A 17,112-nucleotide genomic window follows, 5' to 3' on the forward strand; every position below is an offset into this window, starting at 1 on the left:
CCCAGGTTGGCCTAGGCCTGAAGTAACACCTGAAGAGAAGGCCCAGGTTGGCCTAGGCCTGAAGTAACGCCTGAAGAGAAGGCCCAGGTTGGCCCAGGCCTGAAGTAACGCCTGAAGAGAAGGCCCAGGTTGGCCTAGGCCTGAAGTAACACCTGAAGAGAAGGCCCAGGTTGGCCCAGGCCTGAAGTAACGCCTGAAGAGAAGGCCCAGGTTGGCCTAGGCCTGAAGTAACGCCTGAAGGGAAGGCCCAGGTTGGCCCAGGCCTGAAGTAACGCCTGAAGAGAAGGCCCAGGTTGGCCCAGGCCTGAAGTAACGCCTGAAGAGAAGGCCCAGGTTGGCCCAGGCCTGAAGTAACACCTGAAGAGAAGGCCCAGGTTGGCCTAGGCCTGAAGTAACGCCTGAAGAGAAGGCCCAGGTTGGCCCAGGCCTGAAGTAACACCTGAAGAGAAGGCCCAGGTTGGCCTAGGCCTCAAGTAACACCTGAAGAGAAGGCCCAGGTTGGCCCAGGCCTCAAGTAACACCTGAAGGGAAGGCCCAGGTTGGCCCAGGCCTGATGTACATGCTTTTAGCCAAACTCATGTAACTTCTATCTATCTAGAACTTTACCTTTAATCATAGCCTGAGTGGGCATCTGCCGGGAGAGCTTTGACAGTGCTTTGACGGGGTCAGGCTGGATGGCCTCCGGGGAAGGAGCCCCTCAAGGAGTGCTGACGAGTCCCAAGGCCTTGGTGGGCGTGTTCGGGGCGCGGCTTCCTCGGCCGGGCTTCCTTTGCCTTTCCTTCCCGTCCAAGCGAGGATGCCGCCGGCTTCGGGGCTGCTCCTGGCCGGCCTGGCCCTCAGCGCGGCCTCCTTCCTCTGCGGAGTCATCTGCGCCTCCGCCCTCACCGTCACACAGGTGAGTCCGTGGCTCCTGGGCATGGGCAGAGTGCCTCGGAGCATATGCAGAGCGCCCCTAGCCTGCCTGGCTTGGCTTCAGGGCTTCTTCCTTGACTTATCCAGTGAGCTGCCCTCACATGCATGAGTCTTTGCAAGCTCCTGACCATGTGCAGAAGGCAGGTCTCCTCATGAATAGTAATAATACAGTAGTCTCACTTATCCAACATTCGCTTATCCAACATTCTGGATTATCCAACGCATTTTTGTAGTCAATGTTTTCAATACATCGTGATATTTTGGTGCTAAATTTGTAAAATACAGTAATTACAACATAACATTACTGCATATTGAACTACTTTTTCTGTCAAATTTGTTGTATAACATGTTGTTTTTGGTGCTTAATTTGTAAAATCATAACCTAATTTGATGTTTAATAGGCTTCTCCTTAATCTCTTATTATCCAACATATTCGCTTATCCAACATTCTGCCGGCCCGTTTATGTTGGATAAGTGAAACTCTACTGTACTAATAATATATTACAGTGATATCATAATAATAAATATAATATAACATATTAAAATAATATAATGATATAATAAATATAATAATAAAAATATGATACTAATATGATAATAAATATAATGATATATAATACATACTACAAAATATAAAAATAATATAATGAAATAATAAATATAATAGTTTAATAAATATACAGTAGAGTCTCACTTATCCAAGCTAAACGGAAGCTTGGATAAGCGAATATCTTATAATTATAAATCTTAAATAATTATAATTATAATAATGATGCTTGAGCCTTTCCCCTCTGATCATGTGCAAAGTGCAGGTCTCACAATAATAATAATAATCGTCATCATCAACATCATCTACCAATTAACCCTTTCCCTGCTGAGCATGTACAAAGTGCTTTTCTCCCTCCGAGCATGTGCAAAGAGTCTTCCTTCCAGGAGAAAAGCTGTTATTAAATTTTGGAATAAAGTTACTTCTGAGCATGCACAGAGCGCTCCATTGAGTTCGGGTGCGCCATTGAGCATGCGCAAAGTGCCAAGCGCTCTTTGCCGTTGTCATGTCCAGCTTTCCCTAAGTGTCTAATAGGCAAAGCTTTCCATTTTAAACTTTTTCCCTCTTTTAAGAAACTTTCTTGACTCTCAAGTCATGTGAGTCTCTGGCGCATGATGCGCATCAGCTGAACGAGCGAAAGTCCGTTGGCATTTCGTTCTCTTTCTTTGCAAGCCTGACTTCCTTCCTCTTTGGCACATGGTCGAACATCACAAGGGTGTTTTTCCACTAAATAGGCCCCAAACACACAAGCAAAGGCCTCTTTTCTTTTGCCGGAGGGATTAATGCGCTCGGCGCATTTCCAAAGACACGACACGTGAATGTTTAAAAATATTGCTTATATATAATCCTGTTCTAATGTTTGTATATTTAAACCAGGGTATAAATAAATATGATGATGATGATAATGATGATGATGATGATGATGATAATAATAATACGTAGCTGCTTTGAGTTTCCTTCAGGAGAGATAAAGCAGGGAATAATAATAATAATAATAATAATAATAATAATAATAATAATAATAATAATAATAATAGATACATAGCCACTTTGAGTCTTCTTTGGGAGATATAGAGCAGGGTATAATAATAATAATAATAATAATAATAATAATAATAATAATAATAATAGATACATAGCCACTTTGAGTCTTCTTTGGGAGATATAGAGCAGGGTATAATAATAATAATAATAATAATAATAATAATAATAATAATAATAATAATACATAGCCTCTTTGAGTCTCCTTCAGGAGAGATAAAGCAGGGTATAAATAAATTTAATGATAATAATAATAATAATAGATATATAGCCACTTTGAGTCTTCTTTGGGAGATATAAAGCGGAGAATAATAATAATAATAATAATAATAATAATAATAATAATAATAATAATAATAATAATTCTTCTGATGAGTTTCCCGGGCTGTATGGCCATGTTCCAGAAGCATTTTATCCTGAAGTTCTGCCCACATCTATGGCAGGCATCCTCAGAGGTGGTGAGATCTGTTGGAAACTAGGCAAGTGGGGTGTATGTATCTGGAATGTCCAGGGTGGGAGCAAGAACTGTTTGTTTGAGAAAATGTGAATGTTGCAATTGGCCACCTTGATTAGCATCGAATTGCCTTGCAGCTTCAAAGCCTAGCTTTATTTACAGTCCTGTTTTCAGAAGACAGTAAGTAAAGGGCCAGTTAACACCTCCCAACAAAGGATTCCCCAGGCAATGGTGTGAACTCCCGCTGTTAGCCCCAGCTTCTGCTAACCTAGCAGTTTGAAAACATGCAAATGTGAGTAGATCAATAGGTACTGCTCCGGCAGGAAGATAACAGCACTCCATGGAGTCATGCCAGTGGCCACATGACCTTGGAGGTGTCTACGGACAATGCCGGCTCTTCAGCTTAGAAATGGAGATGAGCACCAACCCCCAGAGTGTGAGTAGATCAATAGGTACTGCTCTGGTGGGACAGTAACAGTGCTCCATGCAGTCATGACTTTGGAGGTGTCTATGGACAACGCCGGCTCTTTGGCTTAGAAATGGAGATGAGCACCAACCCCAAGAGTGTGAGTAGATCAATAGGTACTGCTCTGGTGGGATGGTAACAGTGCTCCATACAGTCATGATTTTGGAGGTGTCTACGGACAACGCTGGCTCTTGGGCTTAGAAATGGAGATGAGCTCCAAGCCCCAGAGTGTGAGTAGATCAATAGTTACTGCTCTGGTGGGACGGTAACAGTGCTCCATGCAGTCATGACTTTGGAGGTGTCTATGGACAACGGCAGCTCTTGGGCTTAGAAATGGGGATGAGCTCCAAGCCCCAGAGTGTGAGTCAATCAATAGGTACTGCTCTGGTGGGATGGTAACAGTGCTCCATGCAGTCATGACTTTGGAGGTGTCTATGGACAACGGCAGCTCTTGGGCTTAGAAATGGGGATGAGCTCCAAGCCCCAGAGTGTGAGTCAATCAATAGGTACTGCTCTGGTGGGATGGTAACAGTGCTCCATGCAGTCATGACTTTGGAGGTGTCTATGGACAACGGCAGCTCTTGGGCTTAGAAATGGGGATGAGCTCCAAGCCCCAGAGTGTGAGTCAATCAATAGGTACTGCTCTGGTGGGATGGTAACAGTGCTCCATGCAGTCATGACTTTGGAGGTGTCTATGGACAACGGCAGCTCTTGGGCTTAGAAATGGAGACGAGCAACAACCCCCAGTGTGTGAGTAGATCAATAGGTACTGCTCCGGCGGGAAGGTCATGTCTCCCCTCTTCCGGGTTTTTCCAGGGGGAGTTTGGGGGCCGCTGCATCCTCTACGGCTCGGTGAGCTACAACGGGAGCATCACCCTCTCGGCCTCCAGCCCTCCGTCCCTCTGCCGCTTCGTCTCGGCCGTCTCCATCCTGACCTCCGTCCTCTCCTTCGTGGTCTTGATCCGCGGCATCTACTCCACCTGCTTTGGAGACGGGACCCCGTGAGTGTGGGCGGGGCGGGAGGCACAACAGGGGCATGTGGTGAGACAGCCTGGGTTCTTCCCAACACGCGTGTGTGTCTCCTTTGCAGGGACAGTGGCGTGTGGCTCAAGGGCTCCTTGGCGGTCTCGGCCGGCGTCCTCTTCTTCTTGATGATCTCCGCGTGCATCCTCCGGGTCGGGATGGACGCTCTCTGCGCCTCCATCCACAGAGCGGCCGCGGCCTTAAGGCAAGTTCATTTAAGGCCGTCAGATTTTGGATACTCTCTCCTCTGAATTGATTACTGTTACAGTAGAGTCTCACTTATCCAACGTTCTGGATTATCCAACACAGTTTGCCTCCTGCCCCGATCCACAGCAAGGATTGAACTTTTTATGGATTTAATTTCCAACAATGTTGCTACTGTAAGTTCATTTTTGCAATTCTATTTTTATTTGTAGTCAATTTTTAAGACAATTTTTCAATATACAGTAGAGTCTAGCTTATCCAATGTAAAGGGGCCAGCAGAATGTTGGATAAGCGAATTATGTTGGATAATAAGGAGGTATTAAGGAAAAGCCTATTAAACATCAAATTAAGTGATGATTTTACCACTTAAGCACCAAAACATCATGTTATACAACAAATTTGACAGAAAAAGTAGTTCAATAGGCAGCAATGTTATGTAGTAATTACTGTATTTACGAATGTAGCCCCAAAATATCACGATGTATTGAAAACATTGACTACAAAAATGCGTTGGATAATCCAGAACATTGGATAAGTGAGTGTTGGATAAGTGAGACTCTTCTTCCTTCCCGCGCAGCTGCCAAGAAGCCCAGCATCAAAAGTGGGTCCCTCCCATCCGTCCCGAAAGGTTTTACGACAACCTCTACACGGCGGAGGTGAGTGGGGGGAAACACTGGGAGTTGTAGTCCCCAAAGGGCCCCGTGACCGAGTGCTGGATGCTGGGCATTGCAGTCCCAAACATCACCGAATGTCCCTTCCTTTCAGGCGGCTGCTTGGGTGAACTTCTTCTTCTGGTGCCTGATGATCGCGATGCTCTGCGTGTCGTATTTCGGCGAAAGCCCGTCTCGGACGCTCCGGGTTGGCGGTCAGTCTGACGAGGCGGCCCCCATCATTGGATCGCTCGGACCTTGAGAACCATTTGTCTCTATTTATCATTTCATTCTAAGGATAGGACAATGTGTGTCAAGAGGAGCATCCCGGAATGTTTTGCGGTTCCGGCGGATTCTGCAAAGGATGCTCGGAATCCGAAAATCATTGCAGCTCTTGCCGGCGTCTTCAACTTTTCTTACTGTGCCAAAAAAATGTGCCTGTCCCCACAGAGACGTTATTATTTGAGCCTTTCTTAGTTAGAAGGGTTCCGTTTTTTATTGTATAGTTCATGGGAGGCCACCATAAGTAGCTTGGAAAGCCACAAAGCCGGATCCAGCAGCTTCCTCGAAGGCAGAACCATTTGCAAGAAGGTCTTAGAGGAGCAAGGAGGATGGACACATTGCACGTTTGGAAGTTGATGCTGGAAATTGGAGAAATCCTGCCCCAGGAGTATGGAAGGCAAGACAAGAAAGGACACAGAAAGAAGAACTACAGTTGAGCCAAGCCTCCAACTTTTCCTACAAATTTCAATTGTCCTGGGAGGAGTCTGAATGCTGACATTGTATTTCCTTATTAAATTCCTTGCTAACGGTTCACCTGTGTAAATCCAACTCTGTTTCGAGTGAGATTAGAGCACCTTCAAGAATTAGCTCGGGGAACAAAACAGGGCCAAAGTAATTAGGTTTGCAATTGTTCCTTGTGTTAAGATACGGAGAGTTGAGACTTCAGAATAAATGTCTTTTCACAGGTTATGCGTAAACCAAAAGCGTTACTCAACCAACAGTCCAAGTGTCCCCTCAACAGTCTGAAGGATTGTGGACCAGCCCTCTGCTTAAAATGTTTGAGGACCCCTGCTCTAGGCATTCATGCATTCGGCAGTCCAAATTCCCACCGAGTTGCAATGAAGGGATTATAGGGATTCCTATAGAGCAGTGGTTCCCAAACTTCTTTGTCCTGCCGCCCCCTTTCCAGAAAAAAATGACTCAGCGCCCCCTGGAAAGGGGGTGTGGCTTAGAGGGGTGGGTGTGGTTCCTGCTCAAAGGGGCAGGGCTGAGCCTCTCCCTAATCCAAGAGGCAGGGCTGGGAGGGGAGGTGGGCGGGGCCAGAAATGGGAGGCCAGGACTGGGATGGGCGGAGTTACGAGCTCTGAGGCAGGGCTGAGCTTCTATCCCTGTCTTGCGGCGCCTGCCAGGACACAGGGGGCGGGGCTAGAGGAGGGGGCGGGGTCTCTTCCCAAGTGCCTGACAGGGCTGAACCTCTATACCCCACCCCCGTGTTCTAACAAGCATCTCAGGAGAGGTATACAGAGGCTCTTGGGAACAGGCCCCGTCCCTAGCCCTGCCCTTTTAGTCCTAAAAGGCCTCTCAGGAGAGGTATAGAGGCTCAGCCCTGTCTCGGGCTCTTGGAAGGAGGCCCCGCCCCCACCCCTAGCCCCGCCCTTTAGTCCTAAAAGGCCTCGCAGGAGAGGTATAGAGGCTCAGCCCTGTCTCGGGCTCTTGGAAGGAGGCCCCGCCCCCACCCCTAGCCCCGCCCTTTAGTCCTAAAAGGCCTCGCAGGAGAGGTATAGAGGCTCAGCCCTGTCTCGGGCTCTTGGAAGGAGGCCCCGCCCCCACCCCTAGCCCCGCCCTTTAGTCCTAAAAGGCCTCGCAGGAGAGGTATAGAGGCTCAGCCCTGTCTCGGGCTCTTGGAAGGAGGCCCCGCCCCCACCCCTAGCCCCGCCCTTTAGTCCTAAAAGGCCTCGCAGGAGAGGTATAGAGGCTCAGCCCTGTCTCGGGCTCTTGGAAGGAGGCCCCGCCCCCACCCCTAGCCCCGCCCTTTAGTCCTAAAAGGCCTCGCAGGAGAGGTATAGAGGCTCAGCCCTGTCTCGGGCTCTTGGAAGGAGGCCCCGCCCCCACCCCTAGCCCCGCCCTTTAGTCCTAAAAGGCCTCGCAGGAGAGGTATAGAGGCTCAGCCCTGTCTCGGGCTCTTGGAAGGAGGCCCCGCCCCCACCCCTAGCCCCGCCCTTTAGTCCTAAAAGGCCTCGCAGGAGAGGTATAGAGGCTCAGCCCTATCTCAGGCTCTTGGGAAGAAGCCACACCCACTCCTCCAGCTCCGCCCCCTGTGTCCTAACAGGCGCCTCAGGTGCTCAGCCCTGTCTCCGGCACTTGGGAAGAAGCCCCGCCCCTCCCCTGGCCCCGCCCCCATGTCCTAATAGGTCCCATCACCGCCCCCCTGGATCGCAACAGCGTCCACCAGGGGGCGGTAGCGCCCACTTTGGGAATCACTGAGATAGATCTTGCAAACTGACTCCCTTTTGATTCCGCTGAGCCAAACACAAGCGACGCTTTCCTTCCGAGCAGTTTCATTTTATTAAACCTGGAGGAACATGTCAAGAGGAAGGCGTTAGGCCCCTTCTTACATCGAATATTGAGAAGCACGGCTCTGAATTCTGCCTCTGCGAACTATTCCCAAGCCTCCGAAACCCCCACAAAAAGGACAGCCAAGGAAGAGAGACGGGAAAGCGGAGGAATGGAGGCGAACAAGCGGTACCTTCTCTCGGAACGGAGGTCTCGCTGAGCGGTTCTGATCTGGATCGAGGTTCAAAAGGGCAAGAAGGGACGGGAATGCCATGAATTACAAAAGTACGGGAATAAAATGAATAACAGGGTGGAGGGAAAAGAATAAACGGGAAGCAAAGGGATCCGGGCTCAACGGAACTGCAGCGGGCTGATCCGCAAGCCCACGACATCCTTCCCGATCTCTGTCACCTGCGGGAACGAAGCACAAAAGGGTGTCAGGACCAGCCTTGCGGATGGATCATCATCACCAGGATCAATATCTGCAATAGTTCACCTGCAATCTAAGAGCACTCAATCAATCAATCAATTTATTAATGCTCCGACCAATGGTCATATGCATTTACAGGAACAACATCAAACAAACATCTATACAAAACACTGTAAAATCCAACAGTTAAAAGTAGGATGCAAGCAGGATAAAACAGAACATGCAAAATATACATTGTGAGGTGCAGCAGCACAAGTGCAACATGTGCTGGGAACTGCACAATTACCGATAAAATACCAATATATAAGATCAGTCATTTAAAAAACATAAGTAACAATATCAACCAAGCATCTATAGAAACCCTGTAAGATTCCACAGTTAAAAGCAGGATGCATGGAGTATAAAACAGAGCTTTCAAAATATAACCGGTAAAAAGCCAGTATAAAATATCAATTATGTTAAAAACTAGATAAAAGCATCCCCGGCGCAGTCGATTGCAATGTCCGCCATCAGTCTACCAAGGTAAAGAGAGAGACCTTATACGTGATTGTGGAGTTGGTGTCAGATAAAAAGTAGAAGATCTTTTCTGCAACCGTGTTCGATCATAGGTACCATAGAATAGGCCCTAAAATTTTATTTCTTGGTGCAGAGTATAGAGTGCAGGCAAATAAATAGTGGGGCAGAACCTCAATTTCTAAGGCCCCGCATACGCATATTCGGCTAGCCAAAGGAGTGCCCGAGTATCTACCATCCATGCTTTGGAATCGTAGAGCTGTAAAAGCTTGTCTGAGGTTAGGGAATGTAAAGTTGGTTAGAAACATAGCCCTTTCATGGCCCACTTTGTCTAATTTGTACCATGTTGAGAATTTGGAGCTGTTAATAGCCTGTCTGTCCATTTGAATACCTTGGTTATAAATGTATTCATGCAACTTCTCTCTTGAAGAGCACTCTGAACTCCACCAACGATGGATCTAGAACTAACTTGGCGTGCAGGACCCGCATGACCAGCAAAAATAATGGAGGGATTTATAGGAGTTCAAAGCAGCTACATATCCATTATTGGTTCAAATGATAGAATGCAGAAGAGCCAGATTCCTGGGGGTCGGACTGGATGGCTTTTGGGGTCCCCCATCCCACTCGATGGGGGTCTTGCTTACCGTGGTGACCCTGCAGATCTGCCCCCGGAACTCGGGGCTGTAGCAGGCCCCGCTGAGGGGACACTTCTCCACAGGCTTCCCCCGGTAGATGGGCCGGTAGGAGGCGGCGCAGATGTCAAAGGGGTTGTGCATGTCATAGTTGAGCGGGTGCGCGTCCGTGGGGTTCTTCTCGCAGGCCGTCAGGATCTTCCGCGTCTGAGACGAGAGAGAGAAAGAGAGAGAAAGAGAGGTGTGTGTGTGTATATATATACACACACGAGGTTTATCCACAAAGCAGATTACATTTTGGAATTAAAAATGAAGAAAGTGTTGGATTTTGGTTGTGTGTATATGAAATGTAAATCAAGTGTTTCTGCTGTTCAGCAAGTGTGTGTTTCAGCAATGAAACAGTTAACAGCAGGCCAGTTTGACTGACAGCCTGCTGTGACCTATCAGGCCTTAGAGGTTGGAACTTCCTTCGGACTAAGGAATGTGCTTTCTTATCTCTTTGTTGAACTGTGTGAGAGAAGAGCCGAGCTGAAGAATGCCTGCTTCGAGCGATGGACTTTGCTGCAATTGTAAATATCTCTGTAAATATTAAATAGATGTTTGAACTTCAGACTGCAGATCTCTTTGAGTCTGACTATGGAGGAATTGGGGAGGGCAGAAATTCAACAATTCATCAGGGTGCTGGTCTGGAGCATGATTGATCGATGGTGTTTGAAGAAACCAACCCAACACGCACCCTGACCCCCTGGCACTGATCTTGACAGAAAGTCTAGGAGAAAAACATTTACCATATGCAGTTGAAAGCCACACCCAAATACCGTTCTCAACACAGTCGCCATTCAAATCTAGGCATTTACCACAGCGATGAATGAGCTTGGCAAATCCTTCCCCACAAAACTCTGCCACTTGCATCCTCAACCAGCCGGTCACCCCTTCCCACAACTGCGCAGCATCGTCAAAATGCTGTGTTGCTAGCCACGCCCCCATTGTTGGAAACAAGTGGTTGAGGACGCAAGCGGCAGAGTTTTGTGGGGAAGGAGTTGCCAAGCTCATTCATCGCTATGATAAGTGCCTAGATTTGAATGGCGACTATGTTGAGAAGTGGTATTTGGGTGTGGCTTTCAACTGCCTATGGTAAATGTTTTCTCCTATACTTTTTGAGGACGCAAGTGGCAGAGTTTTGTGGGGAAGGAGTTGCCAAGCTCATTCATCGCTATGACAAGTGCCTAGATTTGAATGGCGACTACGTGAGAAGTGGTATTTGGGTGTGGCTTTCAACTGCCTATGGTAAATGTTTTCTCCTATATTTTGTTCATTTTTATTCCAAAACATAATCTACTTTGTGGATAGCCCTTGTATATATAAATGGGGGGTGTATGCGTACGGGGGAACGCTTTGTCCCTTCCTTCCCTACCTGCTGCGCCACCTCCGGCTTGGGCCCCAGCTCCAGGAGGCGCCGGGCAAAGGTGGCGGCCGTCTTGAAGTTCTTGAGCTTGAAGAAGAGGTTGAGGGCCGTGCGCAGGACCAGGATCATGTGGACCGGCTGCAGGTTGGAGTGCGTGAAGTAGGCTGCCATCTGGGAAGAAGAGGAGGACGTTGCTCAAGGAAAAGAAGAAGGGCAACAAGAGCAAGGATATGCCTATGGACCCTGGCTGGGGCCTCCTCTTATTCAGGGTTGGAGAGAAGCAATAATAATAATAATAATAATAATAATAATAATAATAATAATAATAATAATAATATTTTGTGATACGAAATCCAGCATATCTATCTTGTTTGTTGTGTCATACAACATCGTAGTGTCAATAATAATAATGTTGGGTGAGTGGACTTATTAACAAAAGACCCTCCCCATAAATGTATAGCAGAGTAACTTCTTAGCAGCAGTGTGACCCAACTTTGCTTCCACGCTGGGCTTCTTTCCCATGACGATAAACAGCTTTGCTCTCACAGAGCCTCCTCTCACACCGAATTTAAAAAGAGGCTTCAAACAGTAGTTTTTACATACAGCAGCCTTCACACTGGAGCTTCAACCGGGGCTTCTCTCACCGAAGCTTCTCACACAGAGGCCTTCCCACACTCCTCCGGACACTAGCTTTGGCCCACTAACCAACAGGCTTTGGCCTACTCTCTCTTCTCAGGACGACAACTAGGTAAAAATACCTAGTTAATTTTTAATATTTCGGACAAATAATATCAAGGAAATGACTATGAACGTTGGCTGGAGCTTCACACTAACCTCCAGAATAAGTGACTTTGCATAGACCTCATGATGGCTGCTTCTTAGAGCCACTTAATGAGCCCCCCAGGATGGGAGAGAAGCAGGAATAAATATAATGTAAGAGCATTATTATTATTATTATTATTAATAATAATAATACTAGTTGGGATCTGAAATAATAATGTAAGAGCTATGATACTATTGATATTTTAATGTAATACAATATTATACTAATAATATAACATAATATTAATTATATATATTAAATGTAATATTACTAATAATATTTTCATATAATGATATAGTACAATATACAGTAGAGTCTCACTTATCCAAGCCTCGCTTATCCAAGCCTCTGGATAATCCAAGCCATTTTTGTAGTCAGTGTTTTCAATATATCGTGATATTTTGGTGCTAAATTCGTAAATACAGTAATTACGACATAACATTACTGCGTATTGAACTACTTTTTCTGTCAAATTTGTTGTACAACATGATGTTTTGGTGCTTAATTTGTAAAATCATAACCTAATTTGATGTTTAATAGGCTTTTCCTTAATCACTCCTTATTATCCAAGATATTCGCTTATCCAAGCTTCTGCTGGCCCGTTTAGCTTGGATAAGTGAGACTCTACTGTAGTAATTTAATGCTTATATTGTGCTATGCTAATAATATATTGTACTAGCTGTGCCCGGCCACGCGTTGCTGTGGCAAAGTGGTGGTGGTATTGGTTAAAAATTGTTGTGTAATTTTTATTTGATGTTATTTGCAATTTTTTATTAATTTTATTGTAAGTTATATTTTTATTCATTATATTTTATTATTTTCTTGAATTATTTTTAGTTATTTTCTGTTATTATAGTATTTTATTGTATTAATTTTTAGTGTTTTTTTATTATTTTTATTGGGTTGCTAGGAGACCAAGTTGGAGGAGCTTAGCCTTCTAACTGGCAGCCATTGGATAAAAGCAATTATTCCTCTCTCTCTAATTAGGACTTTATTTTTCTTTTCTTTTTGTTGTCTCAACCTAGAGGCGTGGATGATGGGTTGTGTTCTCAAATTTCGAGGTTGGGGGGCCTGTAGTTTTGTTGTTTTGTGGGTCGCCGTGATGCCATCACTCTTTTATATATATATATAGATGTACATTTGATTTGTAAGCCGCTCTGAGTTCCCTCCGGGGTGAGAAGGGCGGGATATAAATGTTGTAAATAAATAAATAAATATCATTATTAATAATACTAATACCTGCTAGGATCTGAAATAATATTGTAAGAGCAATGGTAGTATTAGTAATAATAATACCTGTAAGGATCTTGCATTAAAATGTAAGAGGAATGATATTATTGTTATTGTTGTTGTTGTTTTTGGTATGAATCCTGGCTAGGATCTTGAATAATAATGGGCAACCACAACCAGAATGCCTGACGCCCAATGGGCGCCACCAGTGTGAAGCGAAAGTGTCCTGTCCGCACGCACCTCGCAGATGCGCTTCTGCTCCTCGAGGGTGTCTTTGGGCAGTTTCTTCCGCTCAATCTCCATGGAGAGGCCCACAATGTACTCCCGGCAAATGGCAATCAGCTGCTGCGCCTAGAAGGACACAGGAAGGAAATCCATGAGGATCCATATCTATCTATCTATCCATCTATCCATGTCTAAAATACCTCCCGCTTAAGGGGGGCCTAATTTCTCTACTCACAGCTCAGCTGTTTTTGAACTGCTTAGGTCAAGGGTCCCCAAACTTTTTAAACAGGGGGCCGGTTCACGATCCTTTGGACCGTTGGAGGGCCGGACTATAGTTGGCCACCAAGCAATTATTATTATTATTATTATTGACACAACGATGTTGTATGACACAGCAAACAAGATAGATATGCTGGATTTCATATCACAAAATCACAAGTCGAACACTTCCCAAGCGTCTAGGACTCTGTGATGTATTTTCGGATGATGCTGCAGATCCCAGCAGGGTGGCCTTTTGCAGTTGGCAGATCGTAATTTTGTCAATGTCTATTGTTTCCAAATGCCGGCTGAGATCTTTTGGCACGGCACCCAGTGTGCCCATCACCACTGGGACCACCTGCACTGGTTTCTGCCAGAGTCTTTGAAGTTCAATCTTGAGGTCCTGAGAGCGGCTGAGTTTTTCCTGTTGTTTTTCGTCAATGCGACTGTCACCTGGGATGCCAACATCAATGATCCAAACCTTGTTCTTTTCCACAACTGTGATGTCTGGTGTGTTGTGTTCCAGAACTTTGTCAGTCTGGATTCGGAAGTCCCACAGTATCTTTGCGTGCTCATTTTCCACAACCTTTGCAGGTTTGTGATCCCACCAGTTCTTAACTGCAGGGAGGTGATACTTGAGGCCTAAGTTCCAATGAATCATTTGGGCCACACAGTTGTGCCTCTGTTTGTAGTCTGTCTGTGCAATTTTCTTACAGCAGCTGAGGATATGATCAATGGTTTCGTCGGCTTCCTTGCACAGTCTGCATTTTGGGTCATCAGCTGATTTTTCAATCTTGGCCTGAATTGCCTTTGTCCTGATGTCTTGCTCCTGGGCTGCAAGGATCAGGCCTTCTGTCTCCTCCTTCAGGGTCCCATTCGTGAGCCAGAGCCAGGTCTTCTCCTTGTCAGCTTTTCCTTCCATTTTGTCAAGGAACTTTCCATGCAATGTTTTGTTGTGCCAGCTGTCAGCTCTAGTTTGTAGTGCGGTTTTCTTGTACTGATTCTTTGTCTGCTGTGTTTTGAGGAGTTTCTGATTTTTGACTTCAATCAAAGCAGGTTCTTCACTTTGCTTTCCATATTCTGCCAGGGCATGTTCTTCTTCTTTGACTGCTTGTTTTACTTGCAAGAGTCCTCTGCCTCCTGATTATTATTATTATTATTATTATTATTATTATTATTATTATTATTATTATTATTATTCCAGCATATCTATCTTGTTTGCTCTCATACAATAAAATAATAACAACAACAATAAAAAAGAGGGTTGGAAGAGACCCTTTGGGCCATTGAGTCGAATCCCCTTCTGCCTTTGTGCATCGAAAGCACAAGCAAAGCACCCCTGACAGATGGCCACCCAGCCTCAATTTTTATTATTATTATTATTATTATTATTATTATTATTATTATTATTATTAATAATAATAATAATAATAAAGAGGGTTGGAAGAGACCCCTTGGGCCATTAAGTCCAACCCCCTTTTGCCTTTGTGCACCAAAAGCACAAGCAAAGCACCCCTGACAGATGGCCACCCAGCCTCAATGTTAATAATAATAATAATAATAATAATAATAATAATAATGTGATTTTGTGATACGAAATCCAGCATATCTATCTTGTTTGCTGTGTCATAAAATATAATAATAATAATAATAATAATAATAATAATAATAATAATAATAATAATAATGGTTGTAAGAGAAGAAGAGACCCCTTGGGTCATTTAGTCTAACCCCCTTTTGCCCTTGTGCCATGGGGGCCGGATAAATGGCTTCGATGGGCCGCATCCGGCCCCCGGGCCTTAGTTTGGGGACCCCTGGCTTAGGTGGACAGTGAGCGAGGGTGCTCAATCCGACTTGGGCTTCTACATTGCCAGCCTTTTGGTTGGCAGTGATCTATTGCTACTGGCAATAAACCAGCTGTGCTACAGCCCGGTCCCATCCACCCATATCCATATACCTGTCCATATCAATCTATCCATCTGTCTATCATGCATCCATCTACCCATCCAGCATCTACAGCTATCAATCTATTCATCCATCTAGCACAGTGGTTCCCAAACTTATTTGCCCTGCCGCCCCCTTTCCAGAAAAAATATGACTCAGCGCCCCCTGGAAAGGGGGTGTGGCTTAGAGGGGTGGGCATGGCTCCTGCTCAAGGGGGCGGGGCCACAAATTGGCGGCCAGGATGGATGGGCGGAGTTACGAGCTCTGAGGCAGGGCTGGGCTTCTATCCCTGTCCTGGACACAGGAGGCGGGGCTAGAGGAGGGGGCGGGGCTTCTTCCCAAATACCTCTATACCCCTAGGCTCTTGGGAAGAGGCCCCGCCCCTAGCCCCGCCCTTTAGTCCTAAAAGGTTTCTCAGGAGAGGTATAGATTCCCAGCCCTGTCTCAGGCTCTTGGGAAGAAGCCACACCCCCTTCCCTAGCTCCGCCCCCTGTGTCCCAACAAGCTCCTCAGGAGAGGTATAGAGGCTCAGCCCTGTCTCAGGCTCTTGGCAAGAAGCCACGCCCACTCCTCTAGCTCCGCCCCCTGTGTCTCAACATGCGCCTCAGGGGCTCAGCCCTGTCTCCGGAACTTGGGAAGAGGCCCCTCCCCTCCCCTGGCCCTGCCCCTGTGTCCTAATAGGTGCCATCACTGCCCCCCCTGGATTGCTGCAGTGCCCACCAGGGGGCAGTAGCGCCCACTTTGGGAGTCACTGGTGTATACTGTAATCCACTCTGAGTCCCTCCGGGGAGATAAAATGGAATATTAATAAAGTGTATTATTTTATATTATGTACCTACCTACCTACCCATCCATCTAGCATCTCTCCCTCCTATCTATCTATCTATCTATCTATCTATCTATCTATCTATCTATCTATCTATCTATCTATCTATAGGCCCGGGCTGTGGCGCAGGCGGGAGAGCAGCCAACTGCAACCAGCTGCAATGAATCACTGATCAGGAGGTCATGAGTTCGAGGCCCGCTCGGAGCCTATGTTTGTCTTGTCTTTGTTCTATGTTAAAAGGCATTGAATGTTTGCCTATATGTGTAATGTGATCCGTCCTGAGTCCCCCTCGGGGTGAGAAAGAAGGGTGGAATATAAATGCTGTAAATAAATAAATAAATAAATGATATGCATTGCTCCTCTTCCTCCTTCTCCTCCTCCACTTCCTCGCCTTGGCCACTTCCTCCTCGTTCTCTCTCTCATATCTACCTATCTATCCCGGCCTGTCCTCTCTCTTCCTGCTCACCTCGGCCACTTCCTGCTTGTTGTCGACCACCAGGAGGGGGAGGCTGAGCAGGATGGAGCGGAACTTCTCCACGGCCTCCTCGAACTTCCCAGCCGTGGTCAACTGGTAGCAGAGCTGCAGGCGCTGGATCAGGTCTCCAAGCTTCAGCCCCACCGCCGGAAGGCAGCCTTTCAGGCCAGGGTCCTTCCTGCAGTGGATAAAGGAGCATGATGGGAGGCTCTACTACTCTTGTGTGTGAGTATAGATCTGGGGGGGTGTTATGGAATTAAAAATAGTAAAAAAAAAAAGAGTCGTACCAGTTGCGGTTGGGGAATCCGTACAAGGCAGGGAGGCTGGGCAGGGCCTGGAAGGTGGAGCGTCCGCGGGAGAAGGTCTGCAGGAAGAGCCCTTTGTAGGGGGTGAAGGACACCACCCCCACCTGGTCATGTAGCAGCTGCGGAGCAAGAAGTCAGAATAATATCATCATCATCATCATCATCATCATCATTTAATAACTTATTAATCGCC

The 17,112-nt window shown here is 46.2% G+C and overlaps 2 protein-coding genes across 2 annotated transcripts in view; one reads left to right on the plus strand and one right to left on the minus strand.

Annotated features, from left to right (window-relative positions):
• The first annotated feature begins 556 nt into the window (after positions 1 to 556).
• Positions 557 to 6,111, plus strand: tmem179b (transmembrane protein 179B). The gene is made up of 5 exons (XM_062964860.1): positions 557 to 895; positions 4,237 to 4,421; positions 4,511 to 4,648; positions 5,225 to 5,303; positions 5,413 to 6,111. The coding sequence occupies exons 1-5, from the start codon at positions 797 to 799 to the stop codon at positions 5,557 to 5,559; spliced, it is 648 nt and encodes a 215-aa protein (XP_062820930.1). The 5' UTR covers positions 557 to 796; the 3' UTR covers positions 5,560 to 6,111.
• Positions 6,112 to 7,841: 1,730 nt separating this feature from the next.
• Positions 7,842 to 17,112, minus strand: part of copa (COPI coat complex subunit alpha) — a 60,528-nt gene continuing 51,257 nt past the window's right edge. Inside the window, exons 28-33 of the mRNA XM_062964754.1 lie at positions 16,902 to 17,038; positions 16,606 to 16,792; positions 13,127 to 13,237; positions 10,843 to 11,004; positions 9,441 to 9,635; positions 7,842 to 8,264 (exon numbers count right to left, since the gene is read on the minus strand). Of these exons, the coding sequence (XP_062820824.1) occupies positions 8,205 to 8,264; positions 9,441 to 9,635; positions 10,843 to 11,004; positions 13,127 to 13,237; positions 16,606 to 16,792; positions 16,902 to 17,038 (852 nt within the window). The 3' untranslated portion in view covers positions 7,842 to 8,204. The remainder of the gene's footprint in view (positions 8,265 to 9,440; positions 9,636 to 10,842; positions 11,005 to 13,126; positions 13,238 to 16,605; positions 16,793 to 16,901; positions 17,039 to 17,112) is intronic.

The sequence above is a fragment of the Anolis carolinensis genome, unplaced genomic scaffold (assembly GCF_035594765.1).
Source record: "Anolis carolinensis isolate JA03-04 unplaced genomic scaffold, rAnoCar3.1.pri scaffold_14, whole genome shotgun sequence".
In the NCBI taxonomy this organism is placed as follows: Eukaryota; Metazoa; Chordata; class Lepidosauria; order Squamata; family Dactyloidae; genus Anolis; species Anolis carolinensis.